Here is a 20,591-nt window from a genome sequence, read left to right on the forward strand (position 1 = left end):
TATTTAATGAGATGCGAATTCGGGAAAATGTGTCTAAAAATCGCCAAACATGTAGACCAGGTTCTGATATGCGAATTGGCCAGAACCCTGCACAGATCATTGAGATCTGTGCATGGTCCTGTGTAAAAAAAAATATATAATTTTTTTTTAAATGGCGTGAGGTCCCCCCTGCTGAGCATAGCCAGCCCCGGGCTCATTGAGCCAGACCTGGTTCCAAAAATACGGGGAACAAAAAGCATAGGGGTCCCCTGTATTTCTGAAACCAGCCCCGGACTCTTGGATGGGTCCTGGTTCCAAAAATACGGGGGACGAAAAATCTGGGGATCCCCCATATTTTGAAACCAGCACCGGGCTCCAACAGCCCGCGGTGTCATGCCACAGCCGGGGGACACTTTTATATAAGGTCCCCCGGCCGAAACATGAGCAGCCTTGTATGGGGTACCTGGAGGAGTGGGGACCTCCCCAATAAAGGGGTCCCCCCCTCAGGCTTCACACGTCCAGGGCTGAAGCCCGGGGCTGTCACCGGCGTCCATGGCCAGTGGATGGTTAATAGGGTTAAATCTCACATACGTAACATTGCTTTATGCAGGAGAACTACAAGTGCCAGCAGACCTCCCCTGCATGCTGGGACTTGGAGTGTCCCCTGGCTGTGGCATGACACCGCGGGCTGTTGGAGCCCGGGGCTAGTTTCAAAATACAGGGGGACCCCCAGATTTTTCGTCCCCCGTACTTTTGGAACCAGGACCAGTCCAAGAGTCCGGGGCTGGTTTTAGAAATATGGGGTACCCCTATGCTTTTTGTTTCCTGTATTTTTGGAACCAGGTCTGGCTAAATGAGCCCGGGGCTGGCTATGCTCAGGAGGGCGGTCCTCATGCCGTTTTTTTTGTTTTTTTATAAACAGAAATTCACACATTACCTCAAATTCTCACATTTTCATGCCTAAAAATCACACATTTTCATGCCTAAAAATCACACATTATCGCACTTAATCACACTTTTTCCCCGTACTTTTGGAAAACAACAATGATGGCGCTTGACTCCAGTTGTAAGGTGATGATCATTCAATTTTTGATGCGATATGTATAAAGAATAAAAATAAAGAAAATGGGTGTCAGGTGGTTATTCAATTATACCATATCAGTGAAGTGGATAGAGGTGGTAGCTAAAGTCGTACCGAACTCACAAGGTTAATTGTGAGATCCCGTGTATCAAAGTTTCTTTTATATGGATCACCTTCTGTGCAGAGGAAGAGTAGATGGAAACTATGCCGCGTACCCTACTCACTAATAAGTAGATCTTTATACTCTCGTAGTGTAAGGACTGATGGTGTTGCCCTTCTAAAAGATACCTTTACAAGCACGTAACCACTAATCTTTGTGTGAGTTTGGTACGCACAGACCCCCCAAATACCTCTATGTAATCATTCACTTGATAAGGTCTTGAATTACATATATTATTTTTCCTTCTTTACATCACTACAAACCGTTTATGGTCATATATGGAACCTAAATCTATGGTCTGAGGGGAAAAGAAACCGCTATGAGAGTATAAAGATCTACTTATTAGTGAGTACGGTACGCAGCATATTTTCCATCTACTCTTGCTCTGCACAGAAGGTGGTCCATATAAAAGAAACCTTTATACACGGGATCTCACAATTAACCTTGTGAGTTCGGTACGACTCTAGCTACCACCTCTATCCACTTCACTGATATGGTATAATTGAATAACCACCTGACACCAATTTTCTTTATTTTTATTCTTTATACATATCACATCAAAAATTGAATGATCATCACCTTACAACTGGAGTCAAGCGCCATCATTGTTGTTTTCCAAAAGTACAGTATTCTTCAAAGGAGGTGTTTCCAGTGACCCTCCATCAACTTTGAGGCAGCACGGACTTCTTTATTGCGCCTTGGTACTTTCTATTTTTTGTTTGCTCTATAACACTTTTTTTTCCGGAATACACGAATTCACAGCAAAAAATGCAATTTGGGTGATTTTGAAAGTGCGAAAAGATCTCATCCTATTAAAAGTCATCCATAGTCTCCAAAATGTACTTTTATTTTTTGCGAAAAACCTATTGGCAACATCTGTAACTGGCACTACTGGGGAAATGATATGTAACTGGCACTAAATATGTGCAAGGACATGATTGCTTGGCATTCAAATTCAGTGCCTGAGATTTAACTTTAACTTTAATAGTTGCTGTAACTAGCTACTCTGCATGGATATTCTCAGCTGTGGCGTGGGTGGGTGAGAGCTCGATGTGAGGGTGCCGTGCATGGGCGAGGTTGATTGGGTGTGGTGTAGGTGGGGAAGTTGCAGGTGCGGGGGTCCTGCGTGGGTGGTGTGGGTTGATGGGGTGCACTGGTTGAGTGAGGGGCAGATGCGGGGGCACTGTGGGTGCGGGACCGATGGTGGTGTGGTGGGCAAGGTATGGGTGCATGGGTACTGCGGGTGGGTGATGGGCGGGTGTAGTGTTAGTGGGCAGGAATGTGCTCTGCACTACACATAGAAAAGGACACTGTTCTGCCCTATACTTGCTACTTCACTATCCACGCCACCACTGGTTGCATGTAGTAATCAGGTGGCAAGCAAATCTGAGCGGAGCGAGCCACCGTGCCCTAAGCATGCCGAGCGAAGCGAGCCTGTGATGGTCCGTTTGGGACCCTTGTTCGGAGCTTGCTCCTCCTCTCTCCACCCCCTCTCCTCCCCTGTGACATTAGGAGGTCCCTTAGCCCACTTTAATTTAGACCTAACCTTAAACTTTTTCACACTACCCTGCACTACACTACATATGCAGAACACAGCTCTGAACTACTTGAATTCACATTGCACTACTCTACAGATACAGGAACCTTCACTAAACTACTATAGATCGGTGGTGGTCAGACAGGAACAATGTAAAACATGAAGCAGGCTTTAGTGGATGGGGGAGAGGTTACAGTATACTTACAGCTGCTCCTTACACTGCTGACACTCCTGCTTCCGCTGCCCAGCTGTCTTGGTCCCATTCTCACTGCTGCTGCCTCTCCTAATGAGGTGCTGCATCTCAACTCTCCCCTGCATCTTCAGCCCTCCGTTGCCTCTCCTACTGCCCCTGGAGCTACTGATCCTGCTGCCGCACCTCATCCTGGCACCTCATCCCCACTCCCTCTTTGCGGCCACTGCTGCAGACTGCAGAAGGGGGAGAGGGCAGAGACGCTGTTCCGCTGCTGCAGGGGGGAAGGGGGGGGGGAGAATGAGGCTGTTCCGCTGCTGTGGAGGGGCGAGCAGGGAACTGACCGCTGTTGCTGTGGGTTATACCTGTACATTCCAAACTCTGAGCCTGAACACGGTGCCACTTCCACGCCTGGCCACCACCAGCCATGTCACGAAGCTCCACCTCTTGGGGCAGGTCCCACATGTCTGTTATGTGACGGCCCTGATGTGTCCAGATTCCACAGCAGGGATGGGGTGGAGGTGGCCTATTAGCATATAGGCCAGCACGGGGATACAAGGCAGCGGGTGTCTGACACCTCGGCCTGGTTGGGGTTGCAGCACTATGGTGCCTCCCTGTCACTCTGTGACTGTGTGTGGGCAGAGTCAAACAGGCGCTGATAGGCTATTAGCCTATGACTCTGCCCATGACTCCACCCAGCGTTATACACACACTCAAAGAGTGACAGATCTGGGCAAATATATGAGAGATAAGAAACTTTTTGACTAGGGGTGCCTTGAACAAATGCTGATATTCTATGGCACCCTGGTCAAGAAAGTCTGGGAACCACTGGACTAGGTACTGTCCTGTGTGCCAGTAAATGCCCTGTAATGTATGCCAGTCACTGTTTTGCAATGTACTGTGTGGCAGACAACGTATGCCCTGTCCTATATGCCAGTTAGATACTGTTATGCATTTTGTTGTATACCAGTTATGTACTGTTCTGTGTGCCAGACATCTCATGCCCTGTCCTGTGTGTGTCAATCACTATTTTATGTCATGTCCAGTCAGTCAACTTGTGCATAATCTAGCATGCCAGTCATTGATATGCCCTGCCCACCCCTCAGACACTCATACCCTGTCCTGTGTGCCAGTCACTGTTATGTGCTGTCCAGTGTGGCAGTCAGATATCACATTATCTGTCCAGGTAGCCTGGTGGCACCAGGTCAGTGACCTAGGCAGCAGGTTGCTCACTCACCAGGCTCTGCTCTTCACTGTGCTCCAGGCCCATGTTCCCCTTGCTGTTGCTGTCCAAGTCGCTGAGCAGAGCATCCTCCGAGTCCTCTAGCATGCATGAGGATACAGTGGAGGAAAGGTACGTGTTGGAGTTGGAGAGCTGGTGGTGGACTAGTTTCAGCAAGCCTTCTCCCCTTATCCCATTCACAGCAGGGAAGATCGGTACCACTATTCCGAGCACCAGGCTTCAGTACAGTTGCTGTTACCCCACTCTCAGATGCTTTCTGACAGACATTATAGGTCTAAAGGTATCTCTAGCGGCTGTCTTCTAGAAGGAGGTGGCCATTTTAAGGAGGCCATTTTTGCAGATTCCATGGTGTCGACTGGAATCTGCAGAAGCACGGCCCACCACCAGGACCCAGCGCGAGGCTACAGCCTGATCAGCCTATTGGTTAATCAGGCCCTGGTAATTAGCATGAGAATTCTGGAATTCCCACTAGGGACGTGCCTAGGGGTGCCACTGGCTGTAGGGGCAGCACAGAAGTCCCCCTCAGGAACAGGCTCATGTGCAGTCCACGGACCTGGAGAAAATAGTTCTTAATCCAGTGGTATAACCAGAGTCTTGGGGGAAGACTTCCAATAATATTGTAACAATCAAATATAAGTGGAGTCTACACAGCGCTTGTGAATGATGCCTATGAAAAAATGTATATACACGTCACTTCCCTTTTCGTAGTCTAGGGTCTGAAGGCATGAATAATCCTAGAAATCTCAGTGGTATCCCATGGGAGTGTTCACATAAAGAGACATGAAAAAAAATTAAAACAATGTATTTTATGTCAGAATACATGTAACCATATATAGAGAACAAGTCCCAAGTGATTCACTCTCAGGGAAAAAAACAGGTGTTTTGATAGATGTCCTTCCACCATGAAGTGCATGAAATAATGTCGTACCGATAAACTCACTTTAGTGAGGTGTAGAACCCAGATATAAAGGTATCTTTAAGGATATTGAAGGTCGTACCCCACTCACAGTAAAGAAAAGCAGATATTTCCCATAATGGTATCTTTTAAAGTGAATATTCCTTGGGGAGCGTACCCCGACTCACTGTGGGAAATGAAGTGCGACTCTCATCAAGGTTTCTTTATGACACTCAAGATGGTGTCCAAAAAGATATTTATTCATAAAAAACACCCCAACATGTAAAAGATAAAAAATGCAGTACAATAATTAGAAGAAGGCCTTTTTTCCCCTTGGAAGTGAGGCTAGATACACAAAAAGAAGATGGAATATGACCTGGATGTGGATAAATCCGGATTGTCCATATAGATGGTAAAGTCCAGGGTGAGTCAGTCCCAGCAGGCAAGAGGTCAAGGTACCCCCAATAATATTGTGCCTAGGGGTGGCCTAAGCCTAAATCCACCCTAATAGTTTGGGCAGGAAGTACCATTACTTTGGGGATTATTGGTTTAGTCCAATTTCCCAAAATTGCCTGCTATGCAATTGGACCATTGGCTAATAAAATCAACTAGGGCACTACTATAGAACATAACATAACTAGGGTACTATTGTGATTTATAAAAATTAACAAGGGAATTTACTATGTAGCATAAAATGAACTACAGTAGGGCACCACCCAGGGGGTCATAGAATGATCTTGTGTGCTACTGCGTGGCATAAAATAAACTAGGCATTGCAATAGGGCATAGACTGAATACTAACTGCTACTGTGAGGGTTGTCTCTGTAAAGAGGCCCCTTTAAAATGTAGCTGTAGCTATGGAGGCCACAAAGTTCTACCTACACCTCTGGCAAACCTCAGAGCTTAATGTATACACTTATTTTTTTTATTTCTCCTTTCCATTTCTCTATTAATCAAGCACTGTAAAACAATGATACATAGCATGTGATGGCAGATATGAATCATTGACCCATCTAGTTTGCCCCCAAAGTTTCATTATAACCAATATGGTAACATAGGAAAGAGTGAGACATATGGGGTGAGATTTAATAGGATAAGAGATTCAGAAAGTGAGAGATTTGGGAAGAAATCTCCAGTTTTTTTAAAGCGGCAATCATTTAGCAAACTGGTTTTGCAGTGTAAATGATTGCTGCTTTAAAAAAACTGGCAATTTCTTCCCAAATCTCTCAATTTCTGAATCTCTCATCCTATTAAATCTCACCCAAAATATCATAATCAAAATAGTTAATAAGAAATTGCAGATCTCACCATTATTTAAGGCTTCTTTAGACACTCGAAGTACAGCCCCCGTACTTCCAGTTTCTCCAGCACTAGCAAGACAATGAGCCTGAATGAGCAGACTACATACAATGTAGAAACGCCACAGCTTCCACATCTTTTGACAGAAATACTCTAAAATAACAGAACAAAAAAAGCCGATTTACAACATATGGCAAACATAGAAACAAAGCTACGCACTGCAGAAATAAAACCTACCCTGCTTATGTCAGTGTTCAGTTTTCTTGTTTTGTCATTTTATACATTTGTTTTCAACTGATTTGTTTTTCTTTAGAAATGTCAAGCGCTAGGGTGAAAACTGTAACATTAGCCATTGATAGTTTCAAATGGTTAATCCACAAATGGCCAAACCTTAATCACGCACAGGGGATGCCAAGCAAAAAACTTATGAAGCTTTCTAGCATGTGTGTGTGTGTGTGTGTGTGTGTGTGGGCGTGTGTGTGTGCCGTGGTGGGGGGGTCGCTGGAGCAAGGGGATCAGTTTTTAAAAAACAAAGCATGTCCCTCTATGCTGTCTGTCTATGCCCCCCATCCATCAGTCCATCTATGCCCCCTGTCCGTCGATTCCTTCTGTCTATCTTAGCCCCCCATCCGTCCATCTATGCCCCCAACCATCTATGAAGTCTGTCTGTTTATGTCCCCCATCCTTCTGTCTATGCAGGCCACTTATCCTTCTTTCTATCTATGGTGTTCTATCCCCATCTGTCTTTGCACATCACCCATCTTTCTATCTATGGTGCCCACTACCCTTTCTTTTTTCTATCTATAGTGCTCTGTCCTCATCTGTCTATGTGACCCATTCGTCTTTGCCCACTTTTCATCTATGGTGTTCTGTCCATCTATCTCTTTGCCCCCTGTGCATTTGTCCATCTATGCCAGGCATGTCCAAACTATAGCCCTCCAGCTGTTGTGAAACTACAAGTCCCATCATGCCTTGCCACAGTTTTGTTATTAGCGAATGCTAAAACTATGGCAAGGCATGCTGGGATGTGCAGTTTCACAACAGCTGGAGGGCCGCAGTTTGGACATGTGTAACACCCGTCGGGGTGATAAGGTAAGTATATAGGAATCTTTTACTCAGGTTAACAATTTCTCTTTTATACTCTATCAACGATAACAACGTTTCAGTGAAACAAGATCAAGATAAATTTTATTATACTGGAATCTCGAAGTCCCTCTGGAAACTGAAGATGGAGGGTCCAGCAAATTCAAATCACATAACAATAACTTTTTCAACACAGTATCAAACAAAAGGATAGAACAGGGTGTATACACCTTTATATCTCTAAATAGTGATCACTACTTCTGCGGCAATGAAACGTCTCAAATAACGTAGACGTAGATATCACCACAGAATGCCTATGTAATAAATGCTTTAACTGTATTTATTATAATACTAAACAATCTTCTACTTTTTTATCTCATTACAGGGTACATCAACAATTACAGATCAAACAATCCCACCCCGGATATATCCAACATCAAAGGTAAGTACTAGGTGATCCAATGGGACCTTACAATAGTTCATATAGTTTATTCTTCTGTAGCTGCCACTTTGAGAGCAATTGGCCACTCTATACCTCTATCACTGCAGAGGCTGTCAGTTAATGTATCTGATACAATTTAGAACAGTTTATATGAGTTTCACTGTGCACAGACTAGGTAGTCGCTAACTGTTTGGTATAGGGATTATAGGCTGTTGTCTCTCTCTCTATCTTGTTTTTAATTGGAATTGTTCTCCTGAAATCTTCCGGTTATAATGGGTGTTAAGTGTATATGCAGAGGCGTCCCCTGATCCTGTACTAGCGATCGGGTTTAGCCTGGTTCTTCTGGTTTTTGGTGACCTGCAGGAGTAGCCAATAACTGCTATTAACGAAGGCAGTCAATGTGATTTTATCTTCATTAAGGCGTCCCCAGACCCACAGAGAAGTCGGGTTTAGCCTGTCTGCGCTGTCTATTCTGGTTAATGTTGCGCTATCTTTCCACTAGCATATCAATGCGGGGATCAGTAGCTGCAGTCCCTGACAGTTTAACTGTACACTGATCTGGCTGCTGGATGCTGCTGCTAGCTAGGCGTATATGGAGGGGGGTGGGCCTAAGCCTTGTAACCTCCCTTAGGGGCAAGCTGTACACTCACCAGTCCCCGTCTCACTGTTCCTGTCGCTGAATGACAGCTAGACCACTCCTCTATGTGGGCTGTTCCTCCGTCGGCGATGGCGCCGCCCCTATGACGCCTGGATGGGCAGGATTATATTGCGGCACTCGTCCAAGTCACTGCCGGACCTTTCTCCCGACGCCACGACCCGTAAGGGTCACCGTAGCTCTCTCCGGGATCTCCGGTAAGCACCGCTTGTTATATCGCGCAGTACACAGCGCCGGCAACACAGGACGCTTCCTCTGTCACTCCCGTTCAGCAGCCTGTTTCTCTCCACACTGTGTCACCGCTCAACAGCCGCTTGTAACGAACTCCTCTGTCCTGTGGCTGGTGCTGAGCTCCCCTCTCCCATGAGCCATAAAACTTTAATCAGCTTGTTTCCCTGTGACATGCACGGATTTCTCCGCAATGTTCTTTCCACAAGGACATTTCACCTTCTTTGCATATTAAACGCAGCTTACCATACCTCCTATCAATCATTAAACAAGCTATATAAACATATGTATTCCTCTTATTAAACATACATGTGTGGGTCTACATACTATAAACATACATGTGGGATTCTACATACTATAAACATACATGTGGGGTTCTACATACTCCCCCGCTGAAGTTGCGTGTCCACAAGCAACATACGATTTCTCGTTGAATAACATTTAACAACGATATCTCAAAGGTAGAATCCCTTTGTTGGTTCTAGCGGACCTTCTCAATGCTTCAGGTTCGCATGTCCGAATCTCGCTTGGTTCTGTCACCGGATCGTACACCGGCTCCAAGGATGACGGTATGCAGGAATCATTTTTCGACACAGTCTCATCCTCTGAACACGTGGCAAGTTCAATAGGGGCAGGAGACGAGCGGACAGAGGAGGATATCAGCATACCACCCCCGGCAGGCCAGAAGCTATTCATTATCTCTCGGAACAATCGAGCACTGTCTGTGGCTTCTGGTGGTTTCATGTCTGTGCCTCGTTCTGATCGGTCTCCCTCGCTCTCTGCATGTGGAGAAACAGCGTTCTTAATTTGATTTCTGTGAACCGTGACTGCAAGCTTCTCCCCAATCTTAGTTATCTCATAAATGTCTTTCTCAGCCCTTGATACGTCCGTTACCAGGTATGGCTGTTGTTCCCAGTGGGAGTCTAGCTTACTGCGACGAACATTTTTTCGTCTCCAAACCATGTCCTGTAACTTTAGAGGTTCGGCTCTGGCATGTTGATCGTAATATTCGGCTTGCTTTTGATGCTTGTGTTTAACTTGTTGTTCTACAATCCCATAGGCTGCTTGCATTCGTCGTTGATGGTCTTTTACCCAGTCAGCATGGCTAAAGTCTCGATAGGTTTCCGTTGGGGGCACATTTAATTTCTCATCCGCTGGTAACCTCCCCTCACGACCAAATAACAAGAAATAAGGAGTGAATCCGGTGGAACTGTGAACAGTGTTGTTATAGATGAATATTATTTCTGGTAGTAGCGTCGGCCAATCTTTCCTTTCTACTTCGGGCAGGGTTCTTAGTATATTGATCAGAGTCCTATTCATTCTCTCTCCAACACCATTGCCTTGAGGATGATATGCCGTAGTGTGAGTTTTCTTGCAACCGTACAGCGTGCAGAGCTCGTGGAATAATTTCGACTCGAAGGCGGAACCTTGATCCGTGAGGATTTGTTTCGGATAGCCATATGGACGTACAAAGGCTCTCCATAGTATTTCAGCGGTAGTTGCAGCGGACAGATCTCTAACGGGTAATACCACTGCGAATTTGGAAAAGTGGTCGACCATCGTTAATGCATATTGGTATCCAGTCTTACTTGGTTCCAGTTTGACATGGTCAATGGAGACCAATTCCAGAGGAAAATGACTGATAATCGGATGAAGTGGGGCCCTCTGATCGTGTGCCGGTTTTCTTTTTACGGCACAGCTGGCGCAACTCCCACACCACTCTTCCACATCCTTTCTTAGATTGATCCAGTAGAACCGTTGGCGCACCGTACTTTCTAACTTGTCGACTCCCATATGGCCGGACTGGTCATGATAAACTCGCAACACAACGTCGCTTTGTAGGCGAGGTATGACTATCTGGTAGACATAACGGTGCGTCTTTGGATTTGTTACTGCACGCACTAGTAACCCTTCTTTTACAAGCAGACGGTCCCTTTGCCTCCATAGCTTTACAAGTTCGGGTTCTGCTTTCATTCGTTCTTCTTTTCCGAATGGAGTCTGAGACGTCAACAAGGACTTCAACCTCTCCAGCACCGGACTTGTGGCTTGGATTCGTGCCCATTCAACATTCGAACCCGTCCAGCTCGGGATGATCTCCCGTTCTCTCGACTCTTTCTTCCATTTTGTGGTCATCATTTGCTGTTTAACAAAGAGGGCATGAAAGTTGGGCATCTCTATTTCTTCCCAAGTGTCTCCTTCGTCGACAGAATTGCCTGCACTGTGTAGGCGGGAAAGCGCATCCGCATTACCGTTACTTCGACCACTCCTATATTTGATAGTAAATTGATAGTTGGCTATAATCTGGATAAGCCAGTATGGGGGTTTCAGTCATCATCTGTTTCAGCTGATCGAAGGCATTTTGTTGAGACTCTGTCCACGTCACACGCTTATTCTTATTTTGCTGATGTTTATCAATCCCTCGAAGAAGGGAATGGATGGGGTTCACGATCTGAGCGAAGTTCCGTATGAATCGCCTATAATAGCCTACAAATCCTAGGAAGCTTCGAACTTCTCTCACGGTGGTCGGTACAGGCCAGTCTCTTATAATGGCGATCTTATCAGGATCCGGGATAACACCAGCGGCACTTACAATGTGACCGAGGAATTTAACATTCTCTTGGAGCAGATGGCACTTGGACGGCTTGGCTTTCAAGCCGTATTCGGCTAATCGTTTGAACACTTCGTCCAGGTGTTGTAGGTGTGCATGGTAAGTTTGGGAATAGATGATGATATCGTCCAAATATATAAGCACCATATCAAAATTGCGGTGGCCCAGGCAATGTTCCATTGCACGTTGAAAGGTACTGGGAGCATTGCATAACCCGAAGGGCATGCGGTCGAATTCAAACAGCCCCATGGGGGTGGTGAAGGCCGTTTTTTCGCGATCTGAAGGATCCATCGGTATCTGCCAATACCCCGAAGTCAGGTCTAAGGTCGAAAAGTACGTGGCAGCTTTCAGGGCAGTGAGAGACTCTTCGATGCGCGGCAAAGGGTAAGCATCTTTGTGAGTGATCTGATTTAATCTGCGGTAATCGACGCAAAACCTTAGATGTCCATCTTTTTTTCGAACGAGGACAATTGGTGCTGCCCACGGGCTGTGACTCTCATGAATAACACCTGATGTTTTCATTTCTTCCAGCATGGTCCGTACAGGCTGGTATAGGGCTGGAGCTAAGGGGCGGTACCTTTCTTTAATGGGAGGTGCATCTCCCGTGGGAATGCGATGATGGATAGTCTCTACTTTGCCGAAGTCAGCTTCATGTTGACTAAAGGTGACAGCATTCTCCTTTACTACTTTTAGAACTCCCTCAATCAGTTCGATAGGAGTATTTGCTTCTCCAATATGAATTTTTGTCCACCAATCAACATCTGTACCCTCTGCCAATAGGGTTTTCTCTTCTATCGTCGTATTCATATGTAAGATTTCGTAGATGTTTTGAAAATTTACCCACAATAACTTAGCAATAGTCTGGTTTTTGGGTAAGCGGACAGCATGATCATGGGGGTTCATTATGCGGACGGGGACGCGGCCATTGGTCACAGTCACTAAGGCCCTTGCCACTACTAGATCTTTCTGGTTGGTGGCGCTGCACGGTTCCACCATTGCATTGTATTCCCGCCCAGAGGGACCACACTTCGCCTTTCCCCAGACGATGATCTCGGAGTTCGCTGGTACAATAACAGTTCTCTGATCAGTCATCCTCACTTTTCCCACATCTCCATTAGGATTAACAAAGCGTTGCTGATTTTGTAAGACTTTGATGGTCTTTCGGATAGCTCTCTGCATCATCGCAGTGCCGTGAGACAACTCTTCTTTAAGTGCTCTGATTAGTTCGTCGGGACAGTTTTGTAAAATGTTCATACCAACAATGATAGATGGCACATTCGGATTGGTGGTTTGTGTAATAAGGAAGCCTTGACGTGGTAAGACGGTCTTACCCAAACACATGTTCATTTCGCAGTACCCTTTGCATTGAATATCTAAGCCATTACTGGCCAACAGTCGTAGCCAGGATGGAGGAGGAGGTAAGTTATCTTTAGCGCCCCAGTAACGTTGAAAGGTGTCACTTTGAATGGTCGAAATCTGAGAACCCGTGTCAAGCATAGCCAACACCCCGATTCCATCGATGACAATCGGTAACACGGGACACAGACCCACGTATCTGGGGGCCCACTCCTCCGGAGTGGGGTCTTTTACATTTGGTTTCCCCGAGGATTGATCTCCGTCCCCGGGGCTGACGAGTTTAAATCTTCGTCCTGTTGGCAGAATCGTTCGACATGTCCACTTCTATTACACCTCCTGCAAATAGGTCTTCCTTGTGCGTCAAATCGGTCGGTGGGCCTGCGCCCCCGTTCTGAGGCCGCTGACCTCCACTCGTTTCTTGGTTGTCGGTAATTATAGTTTCGGTCTCTATCACCCCTTCCAGATGATCCCTGCCTTGCAAGCCTTCGAAGTTCTCTTTTGATCTCTTCCATCCCGCGGGCCAAGTCTTCCACTTGCCCTTTTAGCCCCTGCGAAGAGTCTGAGGATGACGACTGGACATGTTGTACTATAGTTGGAGGTTTCTTTTCAGCCTCTTCAAGTTCAACGTGATCTTCTACAGACCGGGGCGAGGGTTCTTGATAGCCTGGCAACTCTGGGAAGTTTACTTCACTGACTGTTTTACGGCCAATAACCTTTATGGCGACTTCCTTGAAGTCTAGGAAAGAGCATCCCTGCTTTTGGAGTCTCAGTAATTTAAGTTGAGATTTGACACCGCTGTTATTAGACCCTTCGATAAATCTATTTATCAGAGTATCATTGACCTCTACCACTTCCTTGGTATTCACCAACTGAATTGCTTTGAGTGCTTCCTGTAGGCTTAGGGCAAAATCTCTTAGACTCTCGCCCGGTAGTTGCTTCCTTGCATAGAAATCGGATTTCAGTTCGGACAGAGTCGATGTATCGAACGTGGTCGCCAGTCTAGCAAAAATCTGTTCTGCATTTTTTCTTTCTTCATCCGGCCAAGATAGTACCTCTCTCAGAGCTGATCCTTTTAGTTGTCCTATAAGGACTTCCACCTGTTGGTGCACTTCCATCGGGCATAAAGTGAACATTGATCGTAGCTTTGTTTGGAACTGGATCAATGTATTGGTATCTTTCCTCGGAATTTCTCCTGAATAGCTAGGTAGCCAGGGGGTTCCGAAATAATATGGTAGCGTAATGGCGTTTACACCCGTCATGGTTGCTTGGGTGGATGAAGTGCTGGGTTCTGCGTTTAGTTGTACATCTACCGGGGCCTCCGACTCTCCTGATGTCGACATAGTTGCTTTGTACGATCCTGTTCGTGACGCCAAGAATTGTGTAACACCCGTCGGGGTGATAAGGTAAGTATATAGGAATCTTTTACTCAGGTTAACAATTTCTCTTTTATACTCTATCAACGATAACAACGTTTCAGTGAAACAAGATCAAGATAAATTTTATTATACTGGAATCTCGAAGTCCCTCTGGAAACTGAAGATGGAGGGTCCAGCAAATTCAAATCACATAACAATAACTTTTTCAACACAGTATCAAACAAAAGGATAGAACAGGGTGTATACACCTTTATATCTCTAAATAGTGATCACTACTTCTGCGGCAATGAAACGTCTCAAATAACGTAGACGTAGATATCACCACAGAATGCCTATGTAATAAATGCTTTAACTGTATTTATTATAATACTAAACAATCTTCTACTTTTTTATCTCATTACAGGGTACATCAACAATTACAGATCAAACAATCCCACCCCGGATATATCCAACATCAAAGGTAAGTACTAGGTGATCCAATGGGACCTTACAATAGTTCATATAGTTTATTCTTCTGTAGCTGCCACTTTGAGAGCAATTGGCCACTCTATACCTCTATCACTGCAGAGGCTGTCAGTTAATGTATCTGATACAATTTAGAACAGTTTATATGAGTTTCACTGTGCACAGACTAGGTAGTCGCTAACTGTTTGGTATAGGGATTATAGGCTGTTGTCTCTCTCTCTATCTTGTTTTTAATTGGAATTGTTCTCCTGAAATCTTCCGGTTATAATGGGTGTTAAGTGTATATGCAGAGGCGTCCCCTGATCCTGTACTAGCGATCGGGTTTAGCCTGGTTCTTCTGGTTTTTGGTGACCTGCAGGAGTAGCCAATAACTGCTATTAACGAAGGCAGTCAATGTGATTTTATCTTCATTAAGGCGTCCCCAGACCCACAGAGAAGTCGGGTTTAGCCTGTCTGCGCTGTCTATTCTGGTTAATGTTGCGCTATCTTTCCACTAGCATATCAATGCGGGGATCAGTAGCTGCAGTCCCTGACAGTTTAACTGTACACTGATCTGGCTGCTGGATGCTGCTGCTAGCTAGGCGTATATGGAGGGGGGTGGGCCTAAGCCTTGTAACCTCCCTTAGGGGCAAGCTGTACACTCACCAGTCCCCGTCTCACTGTTCCTGTCGCTGAATGACAGCTAGACCACTCCTCTATGTGGGCTGTTCCTCCGTCGGCGATGGCGCCGCCCCTATGACGCCTGGATGGGCAGGATTATATTGCGGCACTCGTCCAAGTCACTGCCGGACCTTTCTCCCGACGCCACGACCCGTAAGGGTCACCGTAGCTCTCTCCGGGATCTCCGGTAAGCACCGCTTGTTATATCGCGCAGTACACAGCGCCGGCAACACAGGACACTTCCTCTGTCACTCCCGTTCAGCAGCCTGTTTCTCTCCACACTGTGTCACCGCTCAACAGCCGCTTGTAACGAACTCCTCTGTCCTGTGGCTGGTGCTGAGCTCCCCTCTCCCATGAGCCATAAAACTTTAATCAGCTTGTTTCCCTGTGACATGCACGGATTTCTCCGCAATGTTCTTTCCACAAGGACATTTCACCTTCTTTGCATATTAAACGCAGCTTACCATACCTCCTATCAATCATTAAACAAGCTATATAAACATATGTATTCCTCTTATTAAACATACATGTGTGGGTCTACATACTATAAACATACATGTGGGATTCTACATACTATAAACATACATGTGGGGTTCTACACATGCCTGATCTATGCCCACCACCGGTATGTCTTTCTATCCATGGTGCTCTATCCCCATTTATCTATACCCCCTGTCCATGTGTCTATGCCTATCACTGATCATTCTATCTATCTATAGTGCCCCCAACCATTCCGTCTTTCTGTCTGCCTATGCCCACTCTTTCTCTTTCTGACAATCTCGCTCCTCTCTCTTTCCTTTTTTTTCCCATGAAGTCTTGTCTTTCTCCCTGCCTACTCCTCTCTCCCTTCCATTCCATTTTTTCTAAGCTATTTTCTTTATACAATCTATACTTACATAGGTTATATATGTAAGGGCAGACGTTTCGACCAAAGATTATGTTCTTGTTTCCATTTTATATATTTTCTCTTTCTTTGATGTCTTATTCTGATATTATTTTTGGTATTCTCATTTTCTCATCTTTTATATTTACTATCAATTATCCAATTGTTTCCAAATTTGTCATAATCCTTGGTCGAACTCGTCCCCCTTTTACACTTCACATGTCTATGGGGTGTCCCTTCTTTTAAGCCCTGTTGGTGTTAATCTCTACAGTGTATCACAATCTTAATTAATGCTACTTTACCCAATTATTAGCTATATAATGATAGCTTGATGGTGAGCATTTAAACCGATGGTTACGTTTTTATTTTCCTTTTACCTAGGTATTTTTATGATTGTCTTGTTCTTTTTCTTTTCTTTTTTATCCTTCACGTTTTATTTTGATTATCCTAAAATGGGGTTCCATTATTTAATGTTGCTTGTATATACCATGTTGTGTCGACGAAAGAGCTATTTTTAGGGACGGTGTCAGTGTTTTTCTGTATGGCAACCATACCTCCATAAAGTTTTTAGTATATTTCTCTTTCTGTGTCGCTGTCTCTGTCCAATCCATAAGGAATAAGTATGTAAATCTTGGGTGGGCTAGAGACATAGTGGTCGGTGTGTTTGTAATCCACTGTGCTAGTATGGTTCTAAGCTTTTTTCTAATACACTTTAATGATTTATTTAAACATTGGTTAAAAACAAAACTACATCTGATCATAGACAACCACTATTGGTCGACAGTGAAAAGGTCGACAGGGTCAAAAGGTCGACAATCAAAATTTCAACAGTTAAAAAGTCAACAGGATTTAAAGGTCGACAGACAATAAGTCGACATGGTCAAAAGGTAGATATGAAAAAGGTTGACATGCATTTTTTAACTAAGTTTTCAGCCGCTAAGTGCCGACATGCGGTATTTCATGCCCTAGCATCCACTAGGGTGTGGAGGGAGAATAAAATAGTGTGACGAGCGCAGCGAGGCACCGTGCCCGAAGCATGGCGAGCGCATCGAGCCATGCGATGGGACTCGGTACACTTAGACAGTGTCCATGTCGACCTATGTCAACATAGACACCCTAAAAACCTTTAAAAATCATGTTGACCTTTTTCCATGTCGACCTGTTGACCATTGTCAAACGTTTTGATGTCGACCTTTTGACCCCGTTGACCTTTTACCTGTTGACCTTTGGACCCTGTCCAATGTTTGACTGTCAACCTTTGGACCCTGTCGACCTTTTCAATGTAGACCTTTAGACCCTGTTGACCTTTTGACCCTGTCGACTAGGGTTACCAACTCATCCCTTTAATTCAGGACACATATTAAATACACAGGTTCTCTGGCAGTTTAAAACCAGGTAAAACGGAGTCTTGAGGTGTGGCAGTTTAAAACCAGGTGAAAGCCAGCCACAGAACCTGTGTAATTAATATGTGTCCCGAATTAAAGGGATGAGTTGGTAACCCAACTGTCGACCCTGTGACTGTCGACCATTAGTGGTCAACCATATGATTGTAGACCTAGACACTGTAGATGTTTTATACCATAACCAAATGAATAAGGGCAAGCCTTTACAGGTTGACTCACAATGGGCCTTATTCTAGTTCACTCTTTCTGACAAAATCCTTTTTAGATGGACAAAAACATGTGCACTGCAGGGGGCAGATGTAAAATGTGCAGAGAGAATTAGATTTGGGTGAATTATTTTGTTTCTGTGCAGGGTAAATACTGGCTGCTTTATTTTTACACTACAATATAGATCTCACTTTAAAGTAAAACCCCAACCAAATCTAATTCTCTCTGCACAAGTAACATCTGCCCCACCTGCAGTGCACATGGTTTTGTCCATCTAAGAAGGCTTTTGTCAGAAAGAGTGAACTAGAATAAGGCCCAATATGCCTAGGGGGCGATATGACTGCCCTGACCCTAACTAAACTACATGGAAAGTGTCCACTCTTCCAGGGGGTGTGGGGGGACTTCCCCAAAAAACAGGAGTACCCTGCAGGTTACTGGAGAATATGTAATGTATCTGTATTAGTCAGCCATAAAACAGTGCAGATTAACTCACAAAGCTAGTAACAATTTACTGACTCTTAACTTATGCAGTTAACATCACTATGTACTTAGTTTCCATCATCTTGAACGTGAACCAGATTGTGCTGCTCACCTTTGGCAAACCTGGGTTAACTCCAGAACAGACGAGATCAGACGCCAAGATTCATTTACTATGACAGGTGTATGTCTGCTGCAGAGAGACCTGTTGATTGCTGAAAGTGAGTGACAGAGGTCCCAGCTAAGTGGAAATACCAGTACCAAGATAAACAAGAAACTATGGGCAAAATGAACTAAGATGGTAATTCTATTTCACATGGGATGTTGCTATGGGCACAGGGGCGTAGGGAGGGCGGAGCCGGCGGAGCATGAGCTCCGGGCGCGGTGACATCAAATGGCGCCAGAGCCGTGCAGCCCGCTCCCTCCCCCGCCCGCACCCTGTTCTGCCCGGCTGAGCTCAGCTCCGTCCCGCTCCTAACAGCTGTAGGTAGGCGCCGCACACAGCGCAAGTCCCGGCTGCCACAGCAGAAACTAAACTGACACGCTGCTGGCTGACTTTTGTCAGCTCAGTGGTGTAGCTATGCGCTCCGTAGAGGAGCCGGTGTCATGGGGGCGCAGAGTAGTGATGCTGCCTGTGACCTGTGTAAGACGGAGGCAGCCTGTGACCAGTACACTTCTGCCTGGTCTCAACCCCCGTCCTCCTGCATTCAGAGACCCTGGAGCGCTGGGGACGGCATGAAAACTGCTGAGGCTAATTAACAGAAGGAGCTGGGAGTGCTACCATCTTCTCCTGCTGCTGCATCTGCTGGCCGGCTGCTAACTTCTGTCCTGTAAGTGTGCTGTCACTTCATGTTGTGTTTATATGTATGTATATATGTACTATCCCTGCATGTTGTGTGTCTGTATGTATGTATGTATGTATGTACTATCACTGTATGTGTGTGTGTATGTATGTACTATCACTGCATGTTATGTGTGTGTATGTATCTATGTACTATCACTGCATGTTGTGTCTGTATGTATGTATGTATGTATGTATGTATGTATGTATGTACTATCACTGCATGGTATCTATGTATGTATGTGTGTGTGCATGTATGTATGTATGTGTGTACTACCACTGCATGGTATGTATGTATGTATGTATGTATGTATGTATGTATGTGTGTGTGTGTATGTATATACTATCACTGCATGTTGTGTGTGTGTATGTATGTATGTATGTATGTATGTACTATCACTGCATGTTGTGTGTATGTATGTATGTGGATTCAGTATTGAATCCCGGCGGTCGGGATCCCGGCGTTCAGAATCCCGACGCCGGAATCCCGACAGCCGAAATGCCGACAAGGGGGAGGACGTGGATCGCCCCCCCTTGCGGGCTCGCTGCGCTCGCCACGCAGCGGGCCCGGTGCCTCGCTACGCTCGGCACACTAATTTATTCTCCCTCCAGGGGTGTCGTGGACACCCCAGGAGGGAGAAAGTGTCTGCATTTCGGCGGTCGGGATTCCGGCGTCGGGATTCTGAACACCGGGATCCCGACCGCCGGGATTGTAACTGCATCCCTTGTATGTATGTGTGTACTATCACTGCATGGTATGTATGTGTGTGTGTGTGTGTGTGTGTGTGTGTGTGTATGTATGTATGTACTATCACTGCATGTTGTGTGTGTGTGTATGTATGTATGTACTATCACTGCATGTTGTGTATGTATGTATGTGATATTACTTCATGTTGTGTGCTGAGACTGCACATGTGTTTTGACTATATGGCTGTGTGTAGCATATGTTCTGAGGTTACATGTATGTGTGCTGTGGCAGCCCTCAGTGCGTACATCTATGCCCTTAGGCTGGAGCAATAAATACATATACACAGCAAACCGAGCAAAGCGAATATTTGAAAAGTAAAAATAATGGGCGGAATGTAATGCATTGCGAGTGCAGTGGCTGGCCACACTTGGAGTTTTTTTTTTAAAGGGGCTGCTGGACTACATTACATCCCACCCATTGTGCAGATTTTCTTTCTTATAATGTGGAAGAGCTGTACCAACCACATCCCTTATTACTTTGATTCTCAAACTATAGAATGATGCCCCTGTCTATGCATGCATGCTTTTACTTGTGTGTACCCCTGTCTGTGCAGGCATGTAGTTACCTGTGCCACACCCTTCCAGTTGCTGGCCAAACCTACTATACGCAGTGGTTGGTGACGCCCCTTCAGCGGGCCCCTTTAATTAAATTTCCCATCTCTCTCCTCCATCTCTCTCCTCACCCCTCCCTCTTCTCTTTTCTCTCTCCTGCTTCTCTTACCCCCTTTCTCAGGTATCAGGTGTGGCCTTATATGTAATTTTATTACGGCATGTGG

General features: G+C 45.3%; 1 protein-coding gene across 1 annotated transcript in view; it reads right to left on the bottom strand.

The window, feature by feature from the left end:
• The window catches only part of BPIFB4 (BPI fold containing family B member 4), a 76,336-nt gene that overhangs the window by 49,401 nt on the left and 6,344 nt on the right, over nucleotides 1–20,591 (bottom strand). Inside the window, exons 2-3 of the mRNA XM_083147820.1 lie at nucleotides 18,343–18,442; nucleotides 6,394–6,537 (exon numbers count right to left, since the gene is read on the bottom strand). Coding sequence (XP_083003946.1) covers nucleotides 6,394–6,520 — 127 coding nt within the window. The 5' untranslated portion in view covers nucleotides 6,521–6,537; nucleotides 18,343–18,442. The remainder of the gene's footprint in view (nucleotides 1–6,393; nucleotides 6,538–18,342; nucleotides 18,443–20,591) is intronic.

Source organism: Crinia signifera, chromosome 6 (assembly GCF_055691185.1).
Source record: "Crinia signifera chromosome 6, ASM5569118v1, whole genome shotgun sequence".
Taxonomy (NCBI): domain Eukaryota; kingdom Metazoa; phylum Chordata; class Amphibia; order Anura; family Myobatrachidae; genus Crinia; species Crinia signifera.